At 47.2% G+C, this 18,407-nt stretch overlaps 1 protein-coding gene across 1 annotated transcript in view; it reads left to right on the forward strand.

The window, feature by feature from the left end:
- SRP68 (signal recognition particle 68) overlaps positions 1 to 18,407 on the forward strand; it is a 405,645-nt gene that overhangs the window by 342,662 nt on the left and 44,576 nt on the right. The window contains exons 13-15 of the mRNA XM_069654716.1: positions 1,972 to 2,101; positions 5,770 to 5,845; positions 6,496 to 6,548. Coding sequence (XP_069510817.1) covers positions 1,972 to 2,101; positions 5,770 to 5,845; positions 6,496 to 6,548 — 259 coding nt within the window. The remainder of the gene's footprint in view (positions 1 to 1,971; positions 2,102 to 5,769; positions 5,846 to 6,495; positions 6,549 to 18,407) is intronic.

An 18,407-nucleotide genomic window follows, 5' to 3' on the forward strand; every position in this document is an offset into this window, starting at 1 on the left:
ATACTTTGCGCCAACCCCTAGATGGAAGCCTACGCAAAGCATGTTATTCTAAGCAGATACAAGCTACAGAAATACAATTACTGGTAAGTAATACTGGTCATGTATAGATATTTGAGGCATGTGGATCTGCTTAGAATCGCATGCTTTGCATAGTCCAACATCTAGTGGTTAGTACAGAGTATTGCATTACTGCTTCCAAAATTCGTAAAGGGAAGTCGACAAGGCAAGAAAATGTTTGTGCTGGATGCTCCGCGATGTTGCGGCTCTGTACTCGACCTCCGGATTCCTTGTGCCGATGACTGAAGGCAGGACAATGGACGGAATCTCTTAGCGGCAGTCTCGAGGGAAAACCTGAAGCACGACTTTCGGCAATTCTTGGTTCACTTTGCGGTTTTCGTGCCTTTTCTGCAGCACCAACAAAGGACACAGATCGCCCGGTCAGTCTTCTTCGCTTACTGCAGTCCCCTGCTCTGATGAGGGGGTCTGGGAGAATTGGATCGGATCTCTGGAGTGTCCTTACGGGTTCAGCAAAGATTTGGACGGATTCAGCATTTCCACGACGATGCACTCAAAATGGGCAGCAGGTCTCATAGTGGACTTCCGCAGCTCTGGAAACTCCTAGGACCTTGGGAGATGGCTAGTTTCAAAGTTCGTCTTGGGACTGGTTGTTCCCACCAGCCAAAGGGAAGCCGTCATTCTCTTCGAAGATCCTCTGTCGCACAGAAAGCAGGGTCACGGCAAGCAGCGGTTGCTTCACGGTGTTGCAAAGGGTCTGCACTTGTCTCTGGTCGTCTTCTTCGGTTACTTCAGCTTCCAGTGGTTGACTTGCTTTTCACTCCAGAAGCCAAACCTTTTATACAGTTCCAGCACACACTACTCTGCAATCTTGCCCAGCATTTTACAGAAAGGGGGGGTTGGCTGTCCAATCAGGACAGCCAGACCCCCCTGTGGGAGCTGGACCTATACAGGCACTCTGGCAGCCAAAGGACAGGGAGGTGGAGAACTCCTCCCCTACTTCCTGCCTGCCCAGACACGCTGGAGCCTAGTCTGGGATACCCAAGGGTTCCGGCCAAAGGCAAAGCATGCACACAGGCCTCCCCCCTCCCAGAATGGTAGAAGAAGGGCTGACAAAGAACAACCACGCTAGTAGTGGCGAAAATAAAATACACAATAGTTTGTAGAACACGTCCAATGCCATCAGCAATAACTAGGTGATTATCTATCTGACTAAAAAGTCAACGGAGCAGAGAGAAGGTGATACTACGTATCCCTTTGGCACTCCACGGAAGGTATGTGTGCCAGTCTCTCAGACTATACAGTTTTGGGAGAGATACTTAGTATCTGTCTATCCCTGAGAACTGTAGTTACTTGGTTATATTAAAAAATAATTTTAAAGGGGGACCTTGCGGGTCCCCAGCAGCACTGCCCATAGGAAGCTATGTGCTGCGGTAGTAAAACAGATGTCATTATGAGCTATGGAGCAGACAAACTCGATAGTATAGGTAGAATACAAAGAATAGAGTTCCAAAAGACAGAGCCTAAATAATGAATGAGTGGATTTAAAGAAAAAGTTCCAGACGTCCAGCAAAAGGTGCGGGGGGGGGGTTGGACTAGGAGACGGGATGAAGCATAATAATGATACATCTCCCTAACAATTTCCAGTCATAGAAAAAAAAACTGTTTTAAGTTTTGACCCTCTTGTAACAGGAAATTCCAGTGGAAGGACACACAACGTACAGGTATGTAATATTTTTCGTACATAGATAGTTAAGGTTACATAGAAAATTCATATAATCTGACTATGCCTTATCTTTAGAACCTTGTGACTTCCTGTATGTTGGTGAGAAGTAGAAAGCCCATTTCACATGTCTATCCTTGGCATTCAGCCACGTTACTTTCTAAGAATGATGGAAACCAGTACTGCTTGTGGGTATCCAAGGCCTGCCTTTTTTCTGATTCTCGCATCTTTAGGTGTTTCTTCATTGCTCAGTCCTACGTGCTGGTGAAGAAGTGGAGTGAAGCACTCGTCCTGTACGACCGAGTCCTTAAATATGCCAAGGAGGTGCAGACGCAGGCTGGAGTTAACAGCGTCAGTTTAAAGGTATGACATTACTCCCATTGTGGAAGAGACCAGAAACTCCCACTATCTTCAGGGGAGAGGAGATGCAGCCTGGACTATTTTATGAAGTCCCATGCTGCAGAAATATTCTATAATTGTTTTAATTAACTTTTTATAATTTTCCATACAATCCAATGATGGCGTATGAACAGAGGTTGTTAAGGTATTAGTGACCCTAATCCTCCCACCAGTTTATAACCACCCAGGAAAGCATAGGGGATTCAGTCAGATAATCCGACAGAGCCAATTCCAAGAATCTGATCCATACTTTCCTATGTAGTCGACTTCTTTTCTGTTTTTTCAGCAGCACTTTTTGAATCTGAGATATTCAACAAAGTTCATCTCCCTACTGCTCCATAGGTGGTGGCCCGTCGGACTTACAGCTACTTAATATCAACCTTTTTTTCAGTCAGTGCTGCTCTGAACAACCAGTTCTATTGTGCTGCAGATAGGTCTTCCAGAATAATGTCTTCCGCTAAGATCAGAGTATCAGTCCTCACAGCGCCTTGTTTAGCATATTCCTACATAACACTTCCCATATGTACTCGGTTATTCCATTTGTTAGTTTTGGAGTCTCAGTCCGCTTTGTATTACCTTTTCTTGCTCTCTGTAAGAGGGCTTATGTCGCTGATGTATGTCCTTGCTTAATTAATCAAGAGTGAGAACGAACATGGTTCAAATAACCTATTCTATGGCATTTCTTCCACTCAGTAGGGTCTACAACGACAGTTTAGCTCACTGGCCCTTCATAGAGAAGAAACTTCTATTTGCATATCCGTCTGGTCCCACCCAGATGGTAGTCCAGCATCAAAATGTTTGGCAATTCTCCTCTGACCCTCCTTTGGGGTTGCTGACAGTACTCTTGTTAAAATGAGAATTGCCTAGGACTTTTGTGTTGGACTGCCATTGTGGTTCCACAAGATCAGCTTTAACACCAGAGGTAGGTAAAACCTTCTCTGAGCAGATTCTTTTTAAAGTATTCAACTTTGTGTATAGCAAGAGTTGTGCAAGTCTATGTTTCCATAGTGAAATATAGGTTAGATAACCTTTACAGACCTAAAACATTTAAAGTCTAGTGTCTTGTGTAATGAACTATGGGATCACAGATCTACAGTGCCAAAGACCTTCTCCCACTGATTAACTTTTGTTGAGATGGATTTCCAAAATCAGCCCTGGTGGGGGGATTTTGGGAGGCCACCCTATTTGTGGTAAGTGGGGAAGACACTGAGAGGTTAACCAAAATCTAATTAAGGTAAGGTAGCTCAGCAGTCGAGGCTTAGTCTCAGGAAAAGTGAGTGTGGTCTAGGGCTGTAATGACTCCGCAAAGAGCAACAACAGTAATTCAGGTCAGGTTAGACAGGAAGTGTATTTACTAGGCCTTCAGTTATGCACTAAGCATATACAAATCACACATATATACACATTCACCATTGGAAGAATGGAATTGTATATGAATCATTTACCAGTGCAATACAGGTGAGTAGTCGGATGCATGAAAAATAGGAAGAACTCTTCAGAATCAACACAATATCAGCTTCCCTCATTCTTAATAAATCCAGCCATATGATGGTTTGGGGCCTTGAGCCCTAAAGCAACCAGTTCCAAAGTATAACTTCTTCAGATAGGTATAGGTAGAAAGAATGCTGTGGTGGTAATTATTATAGCACGTTCTCAAAGTTGGACAAAAAGTACAAGAAAGTTCAGTTGAGTGTTCCACTCCAACACACTTATAGGCCGAGGGAAGGATCCTTAACCTAGTTTTCACCACCAAAAGTCAGGTCAGAGTGGGTTGAGGTACAGACTTTACGCCCAAATAACCTATGGGAGACTGGGAGAAATCAACCGGTATGTACACTTACCCCACTGACTCGTGATGTTCTGGATTACACTTGTGTAGGTTCCAGACTTCATCCTAGGCTTGCTCTTCTCTTGTTCCCATTGCAAAGGTCGTCTAGAAAGCAGCAGTAATCTGTTTCAGACAGCTTCCAGTTGAAGACCCACACAAAGACAAAGGAAGACTTCTGCTGGAGTGAGGGCCTCAGGACACCCCAGGGACATGAAGATGAGATCCAACCAACATCCCCACTGTCGGAGGGGGAGGGGGGCAGGCGAGATGGTACACAGCAGAACACAGGAGCAGCCCCAGCACAGGTTCCATTGGAGGGAGACGGCTGAAAATGCGGGAGCAGGCGACCTGTGGCACAACCTGCAGATCTGCAAAGTTCTAAGGCTCTGCTCAGAATGACAACGGCTGCTGCAAGGTAGGCCAGGAGAGAGATTGCCAGTCTACCGGTTGGCCCAGGGACACTTCTGAGGGCTACTCTGGTATGGTTCTTCGAGTACGGGTTGGGACTGGTTGTTCCCAGGGTTTGAAGTGCCAACGTAGACCTTTTTGAGATCATGACTAAGAAGCAGGGTGTCACTTGGACACCACTGGAGTTGATGCTGGTCAGCTGCAGGTGTCGTCTTCGTGTTGTCAGTAAGCTGCTCTTTTTCGTACAATTCTTGGCTCCAATGGTGATCTGATCAACAGTTGCAGGAGCCCTCCTTTCATTCAAGATTCAGGCTGGAAGCAGGCCTAAGCACACCAGTGGTAAGGATCTGCATAATTCAAACAGCCTGGGGGTCTTCAATCAGGGACAACCACTGGTCACCACATTTGTCCAGTGACACACTTTCAGGCACCAGAAGCTGTAAATTGGGACTAGACAGTCCCTGCCCCTTCCTGTGCCTCACGGACCTAAAGCCACTTTGCCTGCGAAAGCCACAGCTTTCCCCGGGAAAGGTATACCATATAAGGCATTTTCTGACCCGAGAAGGCAGGAAGAAGGCCTAAGAACAAGCAAACAATCTCATGGCATAGCAATTTTAGGGTGCTAGCCACCTTAAGTAGCCATTCACAGGAAATGAAAAAGTGCCCAAGTAAAATAACACAAACGATAAAATTCATACAGCTGCCACCAGCTTTTCTTTGGCACATTGACAAAGTAACGAAAAAGTAATTCTATAAAAAGCTATAAGAATACAAAGTATCCTGACTGCACTCCACTGTAAGGTGAAGTGTGCAATAAAAAAAATTCATAAAGGGACATAGTCTCTTAGTATTGACAGTCTAAGGGACTAGTCAGTTTGCCATAGGAATGAGCAAAATAGGCAGGGAAGTAAAACAGAGTGCTTTACTGACCTCCAAAAAGTCAGGACAGAGTTCAAAATAAGCAAAAGGAATAGGGATGGGGGTCCAATGGGACCATATGGTAGGAAAGGTGCAAAAAGAAAAACCTTCCCAATACCCATCACCAAGCACTTATCACGCGTTCGGCATGTTGCATTATTTTGCCAGACTTCATTGGATGGAGGCTGGCATCCCCACACCCAGTAGTTTCCTCTTCCTCTCCCAGGACACTGGCATCCCAGATACTTGAATCACTCCACAGATATACCTTGTGATTTCCTGCCATGCTGAAGGTTGTATTACTTTTTCAAGCCAATAGATGATCTCTTCATTTTGCACCAGCACAGAGTATATAAGGCTTTTTTATTACAGAGTAGATTCTTTTTTTAATGTCTAGTATGATATCTGTCATGACCTCAATCGTATGTTTCAATTTGAAAATCACCTCCAACAGATTAATTTATCCCCACTCCTCTAGGATCTGCCTGATGTTGGGGAGCTGATCGTGCAGGTGAATGCTGAGAAGTACAACCTTCAAGCTGCTGCCATCTTGGGTAAGGCCATCTGCATTTGAATTGCACCAATTTGAGTAGATGGTTGGAGCACTGTACGGTTATGGTCAATATAGAGTTGATAGAAGAGAAGGTGGGGAGAGTTGTTCAATGACTGAATAGCTGGAGCAATTAGGCTAAAAACAAGGGAAGAGTTTGGTTGTGGTGCGGGCACCTTTGGGCTTTGAACATCGGTGGGCCTATCTAGAGATTGTCTTGCAGTGCTTACAGTGTGCTCTACAATTTGGGGGTTTCGGCCTGTGCGAAGAAACTTTGATGTTGCTTTAGCACATTTCATGGCGTTTTAGAGCAGTTTTTTCACTGGGCTCATGTAGGCAAGCTCTGATGGTCTATTGAGCAGTGCCTTAAATTTGGGGGTTGGTCTTCGATGGAGGTGCACTGAGGGTGCACATAAAGCATGTGCTCTGGGTGAACCAATGTTCACATGGAATGATGACGCATAGAGGAAATGTTTGGCCAGTGGGTAGACCGCTGTGGAAATGTTCTTATGGTGTAGTACGGGACATGCTCTAGAGTTTTACCGCGTGATGGTTGCATGTGGAAATACTTTGAGGACGTATCCAGTGCTTGCATTTTTCCGAAGTGATTACTTTACCCTCTGTAAATGGTCAATGACTCTGCTCTTATTTCAGATACAAACAACTCCTATGAAACTGTTTCTCCCTCCCAAGTTAAGGATGGCAAGGTAAGAGCTACATATTACTAGATCCTTGAAACATATGTAGCACAGCAGTGATACCTGGTCTTGCTATATTGGAACAAATGCAGGGGTGGGTCTCACACATGGCAATATGGGAAGAGGTATAGGAAGGGTCAGTTAGCCTCTCAATATTTGAATAGGTGCAGTGGGTGTAATCCGGTCTCTTATTCTAATGAATGCATGAAGTGTGTGTTGTGGGTAGAAAAGTAAGACACTTGGGGGATATTCCAGGTGAGAGCACTGATTTTAGATTGTGAACTGTATAGAGATATGGTATTTTATATTTTCTATGACAGGTGTTAGGGGAGTTTTCCTAAAGTCCTACTTGGAGGTAAGACTTTAGTAAGCTATCCCAGTGGTTTGTAGATCCCCGACTCTTAGTATCAGTTTGTACTACTCAAGTACCTTGATAAAGTGGAAGAGCAGTCCAGCTTATAGATGTCAGCTGTAGGTAAGTACAGTGAACCCAGTCAGTAATGCACATCAAACATCTTTTCATCTGCTTTTCACTGAGAGTGAGGTCCTGTTTCCACCCTCCTGGCCATCTGTTTCCTGCACATGTGGAGTTTGTGCCTGGCTGCTGACCCTTCCATTAGGTAGGTGCACTTTATGTGCATTACTGCACCTCCAGGGGAATTCTTGAACCTGAATAATCAAAAATTGAAAAAAAGAATGAAAAAAAATGAAATTTTCTGGATAACCACTGTTTTATTGGGCATTTTCATTGTGCTGCCGTTTGAGTTTTTTAATACCTGAAGCTGCCTTGCTATTTTGAAGGCACATGTTTTCACACTATTTCCTGCTTATTTGACTGTTTCTTGGCCCTTCCAAGATGGCCAACATGGTTTTCTTTGTTGTGCAGGCAGGCTGGCTGAACTACCTCTCCCTGTGCAGCACTCCCATTGGTTGCCGAGTGTTTTCTTCCATCCAACCAGGCATCAGCAGGCTTTAGCCGGACCTCTCAGCAAAGGCCCACTTCTAAGGCCCCTGTCTGCTCCCTGTCCGCTTCCGAAACGCTAATTTGAGTCCTTCCTGCTCCTTAACCACAATGATGCTGCCACCTCACTCGTCTAAGAAATCCGGACTGCCTTAACATCGTCACCTCCAGAACTATGGGTTAGTTCCCTCCTTCTGGACTCACTCCTACCACCTTTGACTATCACTGTTCCTTCTGCTTGTTACTCGCATGTTGTCATCCTGATGCACAGGGTTTCTTAAAGCTGTTTGATAACATCTGAATCCCTGATTGGAAAGTCAAATCTTGCTGTTTTTGCTAAATTCTCTGTATTTTGCTAGTATACTGTTACTTCTCTGTAACTTGCTAGCCCAGTGACCTCGCCACTCTTTTGTCCCCCACCTACCTGCAATAGCCCACCACACGCCATTTTCTCCATGCTCTCCTTGCTTCCACCCCCATGGCGCGTTCTGTTTCTCCTATCTTTTCCACTGCTTCTCCATTGACTATCCTTCCCTTCTCACTAAGTCTGGTAAGAAGTTCAAAAAGGATATCTTGGCCTCTAACCCTGGTCTTCCCATTGCTGACACCTACTCCAATACTTCCTCCAGACAGACCCTCACCGACATCGTCTTTGTCGTTCCTTCACCAGTTCTGTGGACTCTGCATATGATCTCTGTGTTCTGTCCTATCTCCTACTTTCCCATTAATAGTGGCACTCGCTGGGAAGTTCTCATGGCTTCCTTCGACTCCTCTAAAGTCATCATTAATATCTGCCTTAATGGCACTGTCATGGTCCAAGGCCCTCAGGCCAATCTCCTACTCTTGATAGGCGCTTCCCTCGCCTCATCAATTTCCTCTCTTGCTGTACCCTCCTCTCCCCCTTGGCTACCTTGCCCTCCATCTCCTCTGCCCCTCCTAAGGCTTGTTCTCCTCCGCAGCACGTACGTCTGATCTGTACTGTTAGGGCGAATTCTCAGAAATGTGCTAATTTCCCTTCACCTTAGAGACCCCCAGCAACCTTGCTGGATTTTGAGAGCTTGTTCTTTCCCCTGGAGAAAGTGTGAGCCTTTTTCCCACTCTCTCAGGTGTTTTGATATGTGTTTTACTCTTGTGTTCTTTGATTATGGAGTTTTAGATAATTCCATAAGGCATCATCTTTTTGTTGTCATACACCACCTTCAGTGCAATGGCACAGGGGTGTCCCTTAAACTCCCCAGGGTTTAAATACCTTCTCTGGGATGAACTACATTCCCCAGAGAATGTAAAGTTAAATTGACCTTACTAGTCTTTTTAAATTCGTAGACCCAGCACACACCATCTTACAATGGAGTGTAGGAGGGGTTACCTAGTATCCCCTGTGTCTAAACACTCTTGTAGCAGTCAAATGCTACCCTTTCCTATTGAAATGGCTGGTGGCAGAGGTTTTAAAACAAACTACCATGATCTTTCCTGACCGAGAACACCGGTAGCTAAAAATCGGGGAAGCCATGTTTTTCAATATGGTGCCCAAGACCGCTCTGTAAAAACAGACTCCGGTCATCTTTTTTCGCTGTTTCTTTGCGGAAAGGTCCTTCTTGGGTTTTGGGTTTTGCGCGCCAAACCAGATTTCGTCCCTTTGTGTTCTTTGGCGGGCTTCAGGACTGAAGACCGCCCATGGCGTTTGAGTGTCTGGGGTGGGCAGGAAGTGAGGGGGGATGCCCGAAACTCCCTGTGCTTAGTCACCTAGGAGACCCAAATGCACTCTGGCATGATTGGCTGGCAGACTGTCCTGCAAGGACAGTCGCCCTGCTGGGTGAGTGGCAGCTAGGCTGGAATGAATGGGAGAAAACTGTTTAAAAGGCGAGTCTCTTGGCTTGGAAGGCAGAGTCAACGACTGGAACGAAAGAACCAAAGACGAGCTGGAAGAGGACGGCTGCTGCAACTACTGGACCGTTGGTTTGCCCGGTGGCGCCCTGCTGCAGGTCCGAATAGCCAAGTTCATCTCGACAGAGAAGCCCTTCAAGGACGACTTATTCCTTTGAGTTGGTGGGACCAATCGACTCGTAAGCTACATGGACACCATTCTCGGAGCTGGTTGTATTTTCCTCAGAGTGCTGCAGGAAACCGAATAGCCAGGGAGAAGGACACCAGTTTGTGCGCTTTAAGACATCTACCGGAATGGAAGATTTGCCAGTTTGCCAGCTTTGTGACCAGTCCCCGTGCAGTTCAGGAGTCCCCCCGACATCCTCCCTCTTGTCCCCACGACTGAGGCTGAGGAACAGAGAGATCTGCAGGAACTGCCAGGAACAGAAGTCTTAAACTGCATCTTTTTCTTCAATATAAGGTACTGTAAAAACCTGACTGAGAGAACTTACCTCTCAGTGCGAAAGTTTGTGAAACTTTAGCAACTTGCAGGCCTAGTCAGCTTGTGACCTGACATATATATCTTTCTGCTGAGAACTACTTCCGAGAACCGTGGCAAAGACTTTTCCGTTTATCTACCGGAACCGTTTTTACCTATAGAAGACATTAGCCCATTGACTTTGGCCCACCTGTTGCATTGGACCAACTCCTCTGGTGAACCCAAACTATTTGCACTGTTTTAAAGTAACTCCCCTATTCGTTTTATTAACTTATGCCTTTTTTCTCCTACTTTAATTGCTCTGAATGCCATTTTGCTCCTACTTCAAAGTAGTTTAAATGTTTCAGAACTGGTTAGTGTGAAATATTGTAGGATATTTTATGTGGTCTTGATTGCCTCCTTCTACTGAATGTTTTCTAAATGACTTTGTAATAAATTAATAAGTGTTTTACCAAGAAACCTTGAGTGTAAGTGTCTATTTGAATACTTGTAATTGTAGACCTCTGTGTAACCTCATTACAAGCTCCCATTCCCTTTTGAGATGAGCCTGGCTGCTCAGCTCACTACCAGAAACTGTGTGGTACAGACTTATACCAAAGATTGCTTTTGCTTACACCTGTCGTCCTAGTTGTGTGTAGTGGTCTCAGAGGGTACTGCATACAAACTTTGCCTAACAGTGGGCAGACCTCTCCTCCTCCCTCCTGGCCTCTACCACTCAACTCCTCCTCCTCAGTGACCTCAATATCGATTTAGACTCTCCTTGTTCCTCCTCTGTACCCTTCCGTGACCTCTGCGACTCCCTCTCCCTGTCCATCCTCCCCTCTGGCCTGACGAGCTCTGCAGGGCATACACTCAATGTCTTGATCTCCTCTGACCTCCCCGTCTCCATCCCTCTGACCACTCCACTCTCCTGGAGCGATCACTCCCTCCTCTCATCTCTCCCTCTCTTTCCCCCAAGCCAAGCCTATCCCAACACTGCCACCTACCTTCTCGGACATCCGGCCCATGAAGCGTGTGTCAGTTGATGCTTTCGCTGCCACCTTCTCCCCCACCCTCCCCCCACCTCTGGCTGTCTCACATCCTGAAAAAGCCCTGTCTCTGCTCTACTCTTTAATTTCTGCTACTCTTGATGCTCTTACCCCTGTCATGAGGATCCGTTTGAAGTCCAAAGCCAAGTGCAATTCCTGGTATGACTCCGACCTAGCTACACTTAAACGTAAGTGTAGAGCGGCAGAGAGGAAATCGAGGGCTTCTTGTTCATCTCTGACAAACTGGCCTGTCGCCTGCTCCGAAGGCAATACCGACTCTGTCCTCACCAAGAAGAGAGCCCACATTCAAGCTTGTGTCTCTGCGGCATCTAACAACTCGGCCGAGCTCTTTAAAATCTGCAAGGAGCTGGCCAACCCTGCTGCATTCTCTACCCCTCCTGTTGCCTCCCAGGCTCTTTGCAATTCCCTTGCCTCTCACTTTATCTAAAAAACCCAGGACATCCTGTCCACCATCTCCACCCTTGCCCCTCCTCTCCCCTCTCTGTGCTTGCTGACCCTCCTTCAGCCATCCCCCCCCACCACCCTCCTTCTCGTCCTTTCCTCCCTTCTCCCCTGATGAGGCTGCTAGACAAGTCCGATCTATGATGGCCTCGTCAAAACAGTTCCTCTAAAACAGGGGTGCACAACTGATTTTGACAGAGGGCCGAAAGTACCTTACATGAGGGCTATAGTGGGCCAAAAAGTAAAAGTGGGCGGGGAGGTAGGCGGGACATGTCAGGAGGCTTTTTCAACCCCCTATTTGTAATAAACACATGGAAAAAGAATATGTTTTTGAGGGGTAACGATTTTTATTGCATTTCAAACTTACATTTTGTACTACACATTTTCCATTATCATTTATTTCAATGTAGTTATTGTATATCGTCTGTTTAAATTATATATATTTTATTGACCCTTGATTGGACATTCTGTTATTTTGGACTGCTATAGTTTGCTGTTTGGTTTGCCCAAGAGGAGTATGGCCTTCGTTGAGACAGGTTTCCTCAAAAAGCAAAGGATGTACATCTCCTAACTGTGCCTGTTTTAGCTTTATTATTGGGTTCACTCTTGGAGTGCAACACTATGCCCCATGGCTCCCACCCCCAACCAAACCCTATGCCCCATGGCCCCCACCCGCCAACCAAACACTATGCCCACTGTCCCTCACCCCCCTAGCAAACACTATGCCCCCTGTCCCTCACCCCCCAAGCAAACACTATGCCCCATGGCCCCCTCACCCCCAACCAAACACTATGCCCCATGGCTCCCTCACCCCGAACCAAACACTATGCCCCTTGGCCCCCTCACCCCCAACCAAACACTATGCCGCATGGCTCCCTCACCCCCCAAGCAAACACTATGCCCCATGGCTCCCTCACCCCCAAGCAAACACTATGCCCATTGTCCCCTCACCCCCAACCAAACACTATGCCCCATGGCCCCTTCACCCCCAACCAAACACTATGCCCATGGCCCCTTCACCCCCAACCAAACACTATGCCCCATGGCTCCCTCACCCCCAACCAAACACTATGCCCCATGGCCCCCTCACTCCCAACCAAACACTATGCCCCATGGCCCCCTCACCCCCAACCAAACACTATGCCCCATGGCTCCCTCACCCCCAACCAAACACTATGCCCCCTGTCCCTCACCCCCCAAGCAAACACTATGCCCCCTGTCCCTCACCCCCAAGCAAACACTATGCCCCCTGTCCCTCACCCCCCAAGCAAACACTATGCCCCCTGTCCCTCACCCCCCAAGCAAACACTATGCCCCATGGCCCCCTCACCCCCCAAGCAAACACTATGCCCCATGGCCCCCTCACCCCCAACCAAACACTATGCCCCATGGCTCCCACCCCCAACCAAACACTATGCCCCAAACACACTCAGGCATGCACTCATACAGACCCGAACCCCCCAAATCAGCACACAAACTCTGAAGCATGCACCCATACATGCATCTCAACATACACAACACGAACATTCAAAAACAAACATTCATGCACATCCGACACCCCCCACCCCCCGTCTCAACATACACAACACAAACACTCAAAAACAAACATTCATACACATCCGACACACCCCCAACCCCCCCATCTCAACATACACAAACATACAGCAGAACAGACCCGACACACACACACACACACAGACCACTTACCGGAGACGTGCTGGAAGGCAGGTAAGCTGGAACGCTGGCGAGGTAGGTGGAATCGTACTACGGCTGGCGTGGCCAGCAAGGCTGAAATGCCTTCCGGCATCAAGCCTTACTGGCCACGCCAGCCGTAGAGCTGGCCCTCCATTGGTGCAGCACACACGCACTACGTGGCTCATAGGAGCGACGTGGTGCGTTTGTGCTGAGCCAATGAGGGCCAGTGTTTTGTCCGGCCCGGAAGACAAGAAAGACTTTCCTAATGGAGGGCGGCCGATGCTGCTTGCTGGCCGCCCTCCATTAGGAAAGTCTTTGTGCCTCGCGGGCCGGACAAAAGAGCATGGCGGGCCGCAACTGGCCTGCGGGCCGTATGTTGTGCACCCATGCTCTAAAACCATCAAGGACCACATTGACACCCTCGCTCTGGCCCTTGCTGATTTGTACAACCACTCCTTTGCCTCAGGATACTTCCCCTCCCCTATGAAGCACTCCCTTGTGCATCCTCATCTCAAGAAACCCACTGCTGATCCTTCTTGTCTGGCTAGCTATCGCCCATAGTTAGAACTCCCTTTCTGGGCAAACTGCTGGAAAAGTTGGCAATCTCCCAGCTTAACCTTCATTCCAATTCTGTTGGCTGTCTCCATGAACACCAGTCTGGCTTCAGAGCTGCCAGAAGCACGGAAACTGCTCTCCTGAACATCTGTGAAGACCTGCTCTCCAACCTTGACTCTAACATTCCCTCTGTCGTCATCCTCCTCGATCTCTCTTCTGCCTTCGACACGGTCAACCATACCATCCTGCTCAACCATCTCTGTGATAACCTGGCTATCACTGATCAGGCTCTGGCCTGGCTGACCTCTTTCTGCTCTGATCCACCCTCCCAGGTCCAACTTGGGTCCTTCCTATCATCTATCTTCCGCTCTACCCGTGGTGTTCCCCAGGGGTCTAACCTCTCCCCCTGGCCTTTCAACCAATACCTGGCAACTCTCGCCCACTATAATATAAAATATTATATTCTGTGATGTTAGGAAACATAGAATGATGGATTCATTGCATAAGTGGATTGCCATTTTCTGCTCAAGTTTCCAGTGCTATGCTGATGATACTCATTTTCAGGCTGCCCTCGGCCACCTCTTCTCCCTCTCTCATCTTCGATTGCCTAACTGCCATTCAAGATTGGTGTGCCGCCAATGATCTTTGTCTGAATGCCAGCAAGACGGAGATCCTCCCCATCAGCACACCTTCACCATCCTTTCCCCTCACTCTCTGGCCGGCCTCCCTTGGCCCTCCTCCTACCCCCACCTGCGAGGTTAAGAACCTCAGGGTCATCTTTAACTCCACACTTTCCCTACTCCGCCCACATCTCTGTCTCTAAAAAAGTCAAACTTCCTACTGCACCTCCTCAGAGGTACTCTTCCTTTCCTCTCCTTCCCCCCAGAAGTTCATGGTCTCCCAAGCTCTGGTTCTCTCTAGGTTGGACTATTGTTACAGCCTCTTTCTAAATCTACCTGCCTCTACTCTCCGCCCTCTGCAACTAATTCAGAACAGAACTCCGAGACTTGTCCTTGGCTTCAAGCCCTGGGATCGTATCTCTCCAGCTCTAAAATCTCTCCATTGGCTCCCAGCGGATGCAAGGATTAAGCTCAAAACCCTCTGCATTGTCCACAAGGCTTTCTGGTGCCTGGGTCCAAACTACCTTCAGTTATCCCTCCGCAAATACCTCCCCTCTCATGCTCTTTTCTTCTCTACCTCCAACTCCCTCCGGATCAGTCATTTTTCAAAGAAACGAGCTGGGGATAGATCTCAGTCTTCTACTGGGGCCTCCCTCTGGAACAGCCTCCCTGCCACTCTAAAACATGAGGCGAACCATCTCCGGTCGGTTCCGGAAGCACCTCAAGACCTTCCTCTTTGCTTCTGCCTTTGCTCCCCCTCTCCCCTGCTGATCTGTTCTCTCTTGGCACCGTGCACCTGTCCACCCTCTGCCTCCGGGCCCAGGTACCTGCTCACACTGTCACCGTCCCGCACTGCCTCCGGGCCACCCCTTGCACTTGGGTCTGTATCTGTACCCATACAGTCCCCCCCACCCGCTTTTTCTTCCTGCACTTATCAGACCTACCCCGTCTGCTGCCTTAAACCCACCACTTGCCAATTGAGGGCTGCACTACCACAGTTTGTTGCCTTTATTATTATTTATCTGTTTCTCCTTTGCTCCGCACTTTCCACTTCTCCACCCTTCCATGCACTTTTCCCCTCCCCCTCTCCCATGCACTTGCGCATTCTCAATGTCACTGGGCCTAGTAAGATTGTTTTGTTCTCCCCTGTTCCCCTCCCTTGCCCTGTCGCGCTCTGAAACACTTGTGTACGAGGGCGATGGAAATAAAATATTAATAAAAGACTGTTAGGTAAGATTTTCATAGCAATGAATAAATCTTACTGACCTATCAACCCCAGAACGCTTTGCTATTACTGTTGGATTTTTTTCCTTATACCTCTGGGAGTGGGAACCTTTTTCCACATTCACAGAATCTTTTACTCATTTTTATGGGTGTCATTTAAAAGTTATCCTCTTTGACAACTTTTTGGCAATAAGTGCCTATTTTTGCTGGGTTGCTGTAGGTGCTCCCTTTTTAACTTTCTCTGGTTAACCTTGTGAGAACTACAGTCCCCAAGGGTAGAAAGGATCTTTGGATCCCTCTTATATTTTATTGGGTGTGACCAGCACCCCCCACCTTACGTGGAGTGAGGGGAAGATCCTGATTATCCCCTTTCTCTTTGTAAATGTAACATTTATGTTACAAGGACAAACATACCTTTAATGGCTGGTGGCAGTGATCCTTTTTATTATTTCAGTGCACCTTTATCGCAGGCTGTTTGCACATACCTGGTAAAGTCACCCAGATGTGCTCATTTGACCAAAATGGCCCTAGTCTTCTTTTTTCGCCATTTTAGTATTCCTTGTCTTTTCTTGTTCCTTCCCCTGACCTCCAGGGCAGGAAATCCTTTGTGTGATTTTTACCTTCGCCAGAAGTCCTGTGGACTCCCCGCCAAGGTTCCAGAGTGTCTGTGAAGGCAGGAAGCGAGGGAGGAGTCCAAAACTCTGCAGTCCTTTGTCTTCCAGCCTGAGTGTGAAAATCCAGTTCAAACTGGAAGGCCGATTGTCCTGAAAGGATTGCAGTTACAGGCGTTTTCCTAAAGTCCTACTGGCAGTAAGACTTTAGTAAGCTATCCCAGTGGTTTGTAGATCCCCAATTCTTAGTATCCGTCTGTACTATCTCGGACCTTGGTAGACTGACGGAGCAGTGAGGCCTATCTTAAGAGGATGATGTGAACTGTAGTTAAGTACACTGAATCTAGTTAGACAGACACAGCAAAGAAGCACTTACAATTCTAAGTTATAATAAAGTGTCATCTTAAATACTTCAGATGTTTATACTAGAACACTAGGATTACTTGATAAAACACTTCAAAGTGCACCTTCACTTTTGTGTTTGTTCGCTGTTACATTTGTAGCAACATTAGAAAGTGAAAAGACAATGTTATCGTATTATCGGTTATTGCGCACTCCTGCGGTTTTCAATGGCTTATACAGTAATACATTTACTCTAAAACCACGTATAGTAAAGTCACTTAAAGGGAGGAAAATGGTTAGACAGTGCAACATAATCTTAGTTGAAGGTTCTAGGGACAGAAACACAACCCTAAACCCTAAAGTACAAAAACACAACCCTAGCTAAAGGCAGTTCAGAGAGGATTTGAAGTCTTGACAATCGGTGAATAAAGAAGAGTTCCTGTGGATTTCTTACAGTGTCTAGCGTTATTGCAGCAGCAAGTTAACTAACAAAGGGAGACCTTAAAATAGACTCACGAAGGGGACACAAGCAGCGGCTTGGGTCAGATGCGAAGGGATTACCATGGACACTTCTACGTACACTCTGATGCTCTGGAGCAACTTCTTGGAATCAGGTAAGCAATACCTTTTTCCCCACAGTACCTTAGGTTAGAAGAAAATGTTCATGATGGCTGCTACGCGATGTTGCAGCTCTGGACCCGACCTCCAAATTCCTTGGTCTGTTGACTGAAGGTAGGACAATGGACGGGGATCTCTCAGCAGCACTCTCGAGAGAGAGGACTTGTGGCATGATTTTAAGCAACTTCTTTGTCCACTCTGCGGTCTTGGCGCCTTTTCTGCAGTACCAACAAAGGACACAGATCGCCCGGTCAATCTTCTTGGCTTCCTGCAGTGCCACAGTCTGGTGAGGGGAACTGGGTATTTGATCGGATCTCTGGAGTGTCCTTACGGGCTCAGCAAAGATTTGGACGGATTCAGCCTTTCCACGACGATGCACTCAAACTGGGCAGCAGGTCTCCTGGTATTGGGGTTCTGCAGCTCTGCAAACTTCTAGGATCTCGAGAGATGGCTAGTTTCAAGGTTTGTCCTGGGCCTGGTTGTTCCCACCAGCCAAATGGAAGCAGTCGTCCTCTTCGGATTTCCTCTGTTGCACAGAAACCAGAGTCAGGACAGTAGTGGTTGCTTCACAGTGTTGCAAAGGGTCTGCAGGCGTCTCTGGTCGTCTTCTTCTTTGGTTACTTCAGCTTCCAGTGGCTGACTTGCTTTTCACTCCAGAAGCCTCCGTTTTTATACAGTTCCAGCGCACATTCCTTTGCAATCTCTCTCAGCTTTTTACAGAAAGGGGTGTCTGGCTGTCCAATCAGGATAGCCAGACCCCCTGTGGGAGCTGGACCTATTCAGGCACTCTGGCAGACAAAGGACAGGGGGGGTAGAGAACTCTTCCCCTACTTCCTGCCTGCCCAGAAACGCTGGAGCCTAGTGGGGGATACCTAAGGGTTCCCACCAAAGGCAAAACACACACACACACGCCTCGCCCTCCCAGAATGGTAGAAGAAGGCCTGACGAAGAACAACCACGCTAGTAATGGCGGAAAACATGGGTGCCCCTATTGTGCACTACCGAGGCTAGGGACATAGCCTGCGATATTAGAAAATACACAGTAGTTGGTAGAACACGTCCAATGCCACCAGCCATAACAAGGTGATTGTCTATGTGACTAACAAGTCAAAGGGGCAGAGAACGGGGATACTAGGTATTCATTTGGCACTCCACATAAGATAGTGTGTACCAATCTCTCACTGTAAAGTTTAGGAGAGATACTAAGTATCTCTCTATCCTTAAGAACTGTAGTTACTCTGGGATAAAAAAAAAAATGATCTCAAATGAGGATCCTAAGTGGGCTCAGCAACACTGCCCATAAGGAGATGTGTGCTGCAATAGCAAAATACAGATGCCTTTAAGAGTTATGGAGAAGATAGACTCCATAGTACAGGTAAAAAATACAAAT

This window comes from Ambystoma mexicanum, chromosome 3q (assembly GCF_040938575.1).
Source record: "Ambystoma mexicanum isolate Mex_15411 chromosome 3q, UKY_AmexF1_1, whole genome shotgun sequence".
Classification (NCBI taxonomy): Eukaryota; Metazoa; Chordata; class Amphibia; order Caudata; family Ambystomatidae; genus Ambystoma; species Ambystoma mexicanum.